This window comes from Clytia hemisphaerica, unplaced genomic scaffold (genome assembly GCF_902728285.1).
Source record: "Clytia hemisphaerica strain Z4C2 unplaced genomic scaffold, Clytia hemisphaerica genome assembly, whole genome shotgun sequence".
NCBI classification, from domain to species: domain Eukaryota; kingdom Metazoa; phylum Cnidaria; class Hydrozoa; order Leptothecata; family Clytiidae; genus Clytia; species Clytia hemisphaerica.
This window is the reverse complement of record NW_027103603.1, coordinates 76,958-86,335: the sequence shown is the minus strand read 5'-3', so window position 1 is coordinate 86,335 and position 9,378 is coordinate 76,958. Positions and strand designations below refer to the sequence as shown.

Below are 9,378 nucleotides of genomic sequence, written 5' to 3'. Positions count from 1 at the left end.
AAAATAATTTAAAAAATGAACTACCTATGCATCATAGCAATTTTTGTTCCTTTTGTGGTTTTGGCTGGACTCATTGGCTGGTCTTGCATCAAAGGGTAGGCCTAATGATACCTTATGGAGATCAATTTTTGCAGATATTTATGAGGTTTTTTCAAACTCTGGAAATTTAATCCTCCCAAAAATTAGTCTTAAATAAAATTAAAGTTATTTAAAATTCATGAATGGATTTTTGAATTTGTATCATTTTAAAGCACAAAAAATTTCAAGTGTTTTTTTTAACATTATGTTTTTATGCCATAATCCTACCTACAATTGCTATTATCATAATTTTTTTAACGTTTTCAGTCGAACTCATCAGTCCGATTTAGTGGAGGAGGAGGAAATGGAAGCAAAGACCCCACAGTAAGTGAAGATTCTGACTGCTCTTTTAACTTTTTGTTGTTATGAAATTACATTTTCTTTTAAAGTCTTTGGAGAAAGAGTTGCCAAAACAAGTTCCCGTTAAAGTTAATTAACATTTTGCTAAATTTTCTCGTTAAATAAAACAAAAAAACAATAATCAGCCATTTCATTCTCCAAAAGTAATTTCTCATAAGAGCTTTCATTATTTACAAAATGTTATAGAAGGTATTAGCAATAGCTTTTTAAAGTCAATAACCATCATCTTTCTGATGACAGCAGTAGATTATTTAGGTTATATTAGTAGAATAATAAATATTTGCTTTTTAATTCATTATTCAGATCAGTGGATCCAGTCCAAATCAATTCAAGTTATGTTTAGATGTTAGATGTTCATAGTTATGTCTAATTATGATAATATATTTTTTATGCAGCCCTGTGAATTCAAACAAAATTATATTGGCACGGAAATTTTGCCGACCTAGAGGTCATTTTAGGTTGGCAAAGCCGTCCTAAGTAGCTTGTTTAGGTCGGCAAAGACAATAAATTTCCTACAGTTAGTTTAACTATCCTTAATAATTGTGTTAATAAGTTTTATGTTTTATAAAGAGAATGGAATGAGGCTCGATTATCATGTGTTATCAAATGATAACACAATTAGATTAACCTAACAAATAATATTTTTCCTCTTTAGGTCGGCTTTGCCGACCCAAAACATTTCTTTTGTCTGCACGCCGACCTAGAGTGTAAATTACGTCGGCAAATAAAAGCCGACTTCAGCCCAAGTTACGTCGGCTTTCAGGTCGGCATTGCCGAATGCCAACCTGGATTCACAGGGCTGTTTGTGTTCCTTTGTTATCTATTTTTTATAATTTTTTATATATTACTGTAAAAGAAGAAAAAAGTAAAAAGGTTATAAATTGGAGCTAATTTATTAGCTTAGGTTAATTATCGATCCCGCATCTCCTGCACTAGGCCTTTCAGGGGTTGCTCATCCCGCTTCTACAGGATATCTATGCCGTCGGCTCTTTGCTGCCATTTTATCTATTTCGGTATCAGCTGCCGGCAATTTATCTTCAGCTAGTCCCGCCTGCTAGATCTCCTTAAAAATTGATCTCACTCCTATTTCCTACCTTTTCTACTGCCTGATCAGAGTGAGAATGAATTTACCTCCCACCCACCCAACAGTTGCTTTTTTTCTTATCCTCGTTGTTTGCTTTTGCTTTTATTTTCTATTTTTAGGAAACACCACCAGATGATGTCAACGCCTGCTTGCAACCCTGCGGTCTTTCGGTCCTAGAGTTTTTCCTGGTGCCAGTTTTTTTAGCCCAAGGACCAACCATTTGGGATGTGCTGGGTACTTACTAATCGGTGGCTTCAATTCTGAATCTGCCCATTTCAACAAACTTTATTGCCGTAACCATTCACGTTGGCTTGGACGCTATCCACAGCTCTTTCAGTCAATTCTACACTGGCTTGGTCGCTACCAACAGTTTTATAAGATATTTCTACACTGGCTCGGACGCTATCCACAGTAAATTCATACCTCAGATAAATGCTCGACCGCACATACTCAAACACTCACACACTGGCTTGGACGCTATCCACAGTAATTTAGATCCCACACACTGGCTTGGATGCTATCCACAGTGATTTAGGTTACTCACACATAACTTATTTCTTTTTAACATTGTGTAGCAATTAGAGGTGTTGGCTTACCTTCGGTAATCTTAGGGCCTCCTACATTTCTAGTGCCTTGTCCTGGCTGCTCAGCCCGACAGTGGACAGGCTTATTATCTCTTTAGAGGAAGGTACGCAGCACATCCCAAATGTTACCCCAATGCAATTACCTCGCGTTTTATTCTACCTTGATTACATTTACTTGCTTACATTTACTTGATTACATTTACTTGATTACATTTACTTGATTAATAAACATTTCGACTCTATACATACTTTGTCTCTATTATTCTCTGATCCACTTCTTAGGCAAAACAGGATCGACATTTCAGACAATAGACTAAGTGATTGTAGCCTTGTCTCAAAATTCATTTCTAGGTTAGCTATTTCGGACAACATATTACACAAAACTCTCTGCTATTGCTTTTACATATATCACATACTTCTCCACAGATCAGATAATTAACGTGTGTTGTGATGGAACCTCGTGATCATGGCTCGCACCCCCCCCCGCCTGTGTAGGGGGAGCTACACCTAAAATTTGCCATATAAGAGGTGGGAGCTGCTTGTTTTTCCCGACAGGCAGGGGGAGCTCTATCTTGGGGGGGACCTGCATTAGTTTATGTAACTCTCTGGGGGCTAAATAACACTTCCTAAATATTGTTCTTTACTGTTGGTTTTTAATTTCTCTAAACCTTTATGTTTTCATGCAAAGTGTCATCTGATCCTTAAAATGCAAAAATGAAGACATTCTATTGCATTCTCTTAAAGTGCACACACATGTAAATAGAGCTTTGCGAATGCCATAAAATCTTTCCCCTATACTGGGACCTAAAATTTTATCAGGCTGGGGGGACCTTGTTCTCAGGGGGGACCTAAATTTGGCGGGGGGACCTAGAACCCCAGTCGGAGCCATGCGTGATGAAAGGAAAGTTCTACTTATTGTTGTCTTTGATATTCAATTTAACAGTTATACCTCAAAAAATAATTTTGTTTTGTTCTGCCTCCTTCTTTACTGAACATGTTTTAGTCTTTGCTAACAGTAACCCAGGATATCTTCTTGATTGATTGGATTGCTTCTTACTTTTTTTTCTCATTTAGAATATTTTAGAAAAACTACAGCAAAATCTGGTAAAATGAATAGATTGAGAAGTAAGCCGTTGTCACCAAGTTTTTGTGGGACAGGTGTAGACCCTGAGGGATTCCTACTTTGGAACATCTCAGAAACAATAGGTAAGGCACTTTTTTCGTTTCTAAATATTAAATAAAGCATCTCCTCTGATGTTAGTGGAAAAATTCGAATTTAGCTGGAATTTTAATAAAGCTCTGTGTTTGGGTTTTAGCTGCACTTACTGAATGCTTCACTTCAGTTTTTGATTCTTTTTCTAGGTTATGGAATTGTCACAACAAAGAATTTTCAAATGAAGGACTACCTTCTTGAATATATAGGTGAAAGAATCAGCACGTTTCAGAATTTTGAATAAAAAGATCATTTATAAACATCTTATTTTAAAATTTATTTTGAAAAGTTGGATGGAATCTATTAAACTATCATCTTGCGCCTAATAATGTTTAATTGTGAATTTATTAGTTTGAGTCTGCCTGTCTTTCCAAAGTGAAAAGTTTATGCTTTTAGTAATTTCTATTTTTTCAGAATTTTTATTTAAGCTTGTTTAATTTTTATTAACAGGTGAAAGGATCTCTAAAGAGGAGGCTTTAAAAAGGGAATGCATTTACAAAGAGGAGGGGATTGGATGCTACCTTTTTGATGTTGATGGAATCCATAAGAAAATCTGGTAATCATAAAGTTTATTTTACAATTCTCCTACCAAAAGGCGTAAATTTCATTGAATTGGCAAATTCTGTATTCTATGATGGCTAAAATTGTTTATTTACCAAGTTATAATTAAATCTCTAATTAAAGCTCTTACAGAAATAAAGACCTTTGATGGGAGGGTTGGAGAATATTACTTTTTAAATCCCCCCGGACACAAAAATTTTAACCCTGGACATTGCAAATTGACCCCATTAACATGGCAGATTTTCAGAGTTTTGAATCTTCTTTGATTTTTTATAGTATCGATGCAACAAAAGATACACATCATTTGTGCCGGTATGCTCATTAGTTTCTTTTTTCTTTTTGAATATATGCTTTTTTTACATATGAAATAATCTATTACTGACAGGTTGCTGATTTCAAGCCCAAGTCGGCTTTGTTTGGTCTCAATGGATTGTCAAAAGTTCAGTTTTTTTTAAATATCTCTGTTTTTATTCTAGCTATGTAAACGATTCTCCAACTCGCTTGGCCAATTGCGTAATGATAAGGAAGGTCATCGGTGGGGTTGTCCATCTGGTTTTGAGGGCCACCAAATATATTCCCAAGGGCACGGAATTGAGGTACTAAGTCATTTCTACATTCAATACCAAAATTATTATGAAAGATACTTTAAAATTGATTTGAAGAAGAAATTTTACCATTGAATATATACTATTCATTTAATAAAAATTATACTTTTAATGATATTTACAATATGAAATATAATTTGTTTATTTCAAATAAATAAGGTATGACTATGGTGTTGGTGAGGAGGAGATGCCCTGGCGAGCAATGGTAAATGTTTATGTTGTATATGCTTTTTGCAATTCTCAGCAGCCATTCAACTTTCTACAAAACAATATTGCGTTGAAGCTACTTTCTTGATCACGTTTTATTGGAATGTTGTATTCATTAAATGCAATTTTATTTTCAGGAATCATGCTTGAAGCCTCAACTATATCAAATTGACATTGTCCCGCCCTCTCCAGTGAAAAAGGTATTCTTATTTCAGGTTGTCTTTTCCCATGTCACTTTTATTTTAGCATCTTCTGTTTCGATTTATCCCTGTTTGAATCGATTTGTTATTGCAATCTTTGTCATCTTTGCATTCAGGGCGCAAAATCTAGCACTCTCCTCTCACCAGCAAGGTAAGAAGATGTACTCATTATAATTTTACTTGAAGATTTTTTATTTGAATAGTAATGACTGTATGAAAAACATCCAAAAATACTATATTTAATTATTTTTTAAGTTGCGATATCTTAATACCATCAATTTTCCTGCAACTTTTATATTAGTGCACATTATTTTTTTATCTTTCCCTTTAAGCTTTGCACAGTATAAGTACGCGAAAATATATAGTGAAAGTCAATGGTACCATTACAAGTATGATTTTGAAATATTAAACTTTCGCTAGATATTGTGTTTAGTGTGTTAGCCATCGGGTTTTTTAAGAACTGTTTAGATACTTGCAAATCAAAATATATTTTTATCTTGTTCAGGATGAATGATGAAAGCTCCCTAGAGACCTTAAAGGTAACTTTTGATTCTATTATTATAATCTTACACAGCGTAAGTTACTAATTGAATTGATAATAGTTAATGTGATTGGTAAATCCGCGAAGAATTCTGCCAGACTCTTAAAAATCTTTTTAATCAGATATATCACTAGCCTTTTTCAGGTATTTCAGACCAGCCCTAGATTCAATAGTTTATTGTTAGTTATATTATAGTTTTGGCTTTCAGACTAAAAGCAATCAAGAGAAGTCTAGCAGTTCTTTGCCTCCAAGGTATACAAAAAGTTAATTTCAAAGTTTACAATTTATCTTTAGTTAAGGTTTTTAAATTTAATATCTGTGACAGCGAGGAAATTGTTTTGTACTCATTTGACTTGATGTAAGAAAAAGTTTTTTGAAGTAAAAGTAAAATTTTTACCAAATTTAATTTCTCTAATCTACCACTATATACATTTTTACTTGAAGTTGTGTCATATTTTTCAGGAAATTGACCAATCAGCAAATGACGGCACAAATCAAAAATTATGATGATTTGCTCAAAGCTGCCGTCATTCAAAAGGAGTACAGGTAAAAATGACCTATCAAAATCTTGATTTTGCTTTAGATTGACTTGAACTACAGTAATGTAATTAAGTAGTATTTGAACAATCACTGAGAATCGGCATGAGCAAAAATTAGTATAGTATACTATTTAGTTTAGTATACTAAACCAACGTTTCTTATATTTGTCTGGATAACCAATGTAATTTAATTATCTCCTGTTACGTAAATGTGAGATCTGATCAATGTTTAATATTTTAAAGCAACATGAAAAATATAAAAGCTTCACCAAACTTTACCCAGCTGCTTGTTTTATAGAAATCCTTATGAGTTAAGGTAGGAAACTTGATTTGATCGAAACTGTCAGTAAAAACGTCTGTTAAGTTAAATTAGAATCTGCTTATATTTAATTTTTCAGCCCAACGTCACTGTCAGACTTTTTTGAAAGTGGTAACCCAGAGCTTTCAATGAAAAGGTAAAATATTTCAGATCCACTGCACTGCTGTTCTCTTTCATTTCTATTTTAATCAAAATTATCATTAACTTGAATTGATACATAATTCCTGCATTTCATAAATCCCCCTTACATCATCGACTGATGATTCTTATCATTAGCAATCAATGAAATGTGTTGCTTGTCAATAAATGGCTATGGACAGTCACACATTGAAAATGTTCCTAATCAATGTCTTTCAACCTATTAGTGTCCGTACTGTGTAATAAATATAATATCTGTTGAGTCCTGAATTTGTGTTATTACGTTGCTACTTAATCTACCCCTAAGTTTTTTGTTTTTTTTGGAATAAAGCTTTAAAGTTAATGCTTATCTATGTTCTGTAATATTTTTATATTATTTTTTTTTGCTCTGAAAATAATTAATTTGAAAAAGCCATTTATTATTTCAGTCGCCTTAATTTCTTGGTATCGAAAGGAATAAACCTCCCTTATGGAAAGAGGTTTCGGAAGGTAATTTATTGTTTGTCAAGTTGGGAAATTCAATCGTTGTTATGATAGCAGCACGTTCAGCACGGACAGCATGTTCTCTTCTTCTACTCAGTACACACTTCCCCCTTTGATGAATTTTTTAACCAAATTTTTGAAAGTTTTAAACAGTACATTAATAGAGGGGATCGGTAAGTTATAGGGGACTACTGTTGGATTGGTGGTCCGAAATAATTGATGATATGCCACTTTGTACCAGGGTAGTCAACCTATTTCAAACGCAAATTAAGCTAGTATCATGATACGAAGGGGTGGGTCCAACTGTTTCCAATGTAAATTTCAAGTTAGTACCAAGGTACCTGGAGTCAAGAAAGTACACGTTTTACTCACTGATGATCCGGTTACAATAAACTGTTTACCCCCTGATTGGTAGAACATCAAGTTAAATGTTAGAGAAAAACATTAATTACTGAATTATTTTTTTTAAAGTTTATTCTTTTTTTTAGGATTACGTTCCAAACTTAATGTTTGAAGACCTGTATGAAGAAGTAAGCTTATTTTTTCCTCCTTATATAACGTGATTACTAAACTTCTCTTAGTCAATATGTTGTAAAAACTTATTTTGTCATCTTTTGTTTGTATTTTCTTTTCTAGGAAGACCTCAGAGAGATACCAATAACAGTAGGCATTGAAGTAGATGAACTTTACTACAAAAAGGTAATAAAAATCGCCAATAATAAGTTTAATGATTGATTTTGCAAATTACCAGATAAGGCTTTTTCTAAATACTGGGGGTTTTAATTGACTAAGTTGATCGCATTATTCGTGAGATAAATTAGTAATAATTTTTCCTCCTTCTGCATACCTTTTAGATATCCCCGTATTTTCAACCTGGAACTCCTGGGATTTCAAAGAGCGCACAGTGTGAGGTATAAATCAATGTTTTTTACTCGACAACCATTCAGTGAGATTTCTTGATTATACATACTGTTGCTATGAGAATGTGGTAATGTTTTTTTTTGTATTAGTTCTTGGAATTTTAACCTTAAAGGTCTCAAATCCATCATTTTTCAACGAAAATTTTCTCTTTTTTTTTCCTGTTAGGATGACGATTGTGATCAATTTGTGCCTGAATCATCACATCAAACGCCGGAACAGTAAGTTTTGATATTGCTATCTGAAAACGACGTACTATAGGGATCTACAGGGATGTAATTCGTATGATAATTATGCTGTGCTGTGATTTTGTGATTTTTTCTTTCTTCTACTAATCTTGCTATAACCAAAAGGATTAAACGGAAACTAATTCTTTGTTTTTAAACTGTTTTAAGCTGACCTCTTCAGGTCATGCCTATTGTTTGTTAAACCTAGTTAAACAAATAAACTTTCAGTAGAAGAGACTGTTTTTCAAGTGTGACCACAAACTCACGCTTATGTAGCCCAGTGTAGCCTTATATGCCTTTGTCTTTTATCTTTAAAGATTTTTCTTTTATGTGCCTAGAAAAAAAACCTTTGACAGCCATCATTCGCCAAAATTAGTAAATGCGAAAAATATTTTCTAGGCGTGCAGAAATTAATACGTGTGAGAATTATACCAAGAAGGTAATCCATAAAATTATTCTGTATTTCTTAAGGTTTTCAATGAATGACACTTCGACATCAAATTCATCGTCCAACGATCCATTAGACAAAACTCCAGTAAAAAAGATGTAAGTTAACCAAATTGAATTAGCTGTTACCTAATAGAAGAGAGAAGCGAGAGAAGCGGACCCTCCGAGGCCATTGCGACACACAGAGTCGTGGTGTATCGAGGATGATAATCCTACAGTACGGGAGAACATTGCGTTCTCGCAGGGACTGAACCTATGAGTACCACACCACATACAATGTCAGGCATATCTCCCCATACTCTTGTATCAGAGTGATGGTATCCAATTCCCCTCACATGGTATGGGTTAACCCGGGAGAAGGTACAATCACTTGCTAAGTGAATCGCAGCACTGAGTGGCAATCGAACCCTGACCTCCAGCATGGAAGTCAAGAACGATGACCACTACACTACTGCACCTAATAGAAGAGGGAGAAATAATCCACACTTCGGAAATAAGTTGTTTATGGAAATTTTTTGAGTGCTGATTTAGGCTGAAAATCAGTATTCAGTCTACTCCTACACGCTTTTTTTTTTATAAGAATACCTTTTATAAGAATATTAGGGTGAAAATTGGCCAAATCGTAAGAATACCCTAAGAATACCCTCCAGGGTGAGTTTTAGTCAATTGATAAGAATAAGACTGTCATTTTTCAGAAAATGGTAAAACAAAAGTGACACAGATAATTTAACAAAAGAGATATTGTACTTTCTTTCGTGTGTGTTACGTTTCTCTGAAATAATAAGAATACGTTAAGAATATTTCACCCTCAATTTTGGCAATTTCTTAAGAATACTTGACCCTCAGTCAAAGTACACTATTCTTATAAAAAAAA

At 33.9% G+C, this 9,378-nt stretch overlaps 1 protein-coding gene across 2 annotated transcripts; it reads left to right on the top strand.

Moving 5' to 3' along the window:
• Positions 1–6,427, top strand: LOC136802043 (N-lysine methyltransferase KMT5A-like). 2 transcript variants are annotated; one of them, XM_067058748.1, is made up of 14 exons: positions 1–95; positions 346–402; positions 1,642–2,057; positions 3,181–3,312; positions 3,469–3,528; positions 3,770–3,875; positions 4,157–4,192; positions 4,357–4,476; positions 4,645–4,690; positions 4,830–4,892; positions 5,009–5,043; positions 5,398–5,431; positions 5,896–5,979; positions 6,371–6,427. In XM_067058748.1, the coding sequence occupies exons 4-13, from the start codon at positions 3,216–3,218 to the stop codon at positions 5,938–5,940; spliced, it is 642 nt and encodes a 213-aa protein (XP_066914849.1). In that variant the 5' UTR covers positions 1–95; positions 346–402; positions 1,642–2,057; positions 3,181–3,215; the 3' UTR covers positions 5,941–5,979; positions 6,371–6,427. The 2 variants fall into 2 exon arrangements, with proteins under 2 accessions (XP_066914849.1, XP_066914848.1); XM_067058747.1 differs by having other exon boundaries at positions 742–2,057.
• The last annotated feature ends 2,951 nt before the right edge of the window (positions 6,428–9,378 follow it).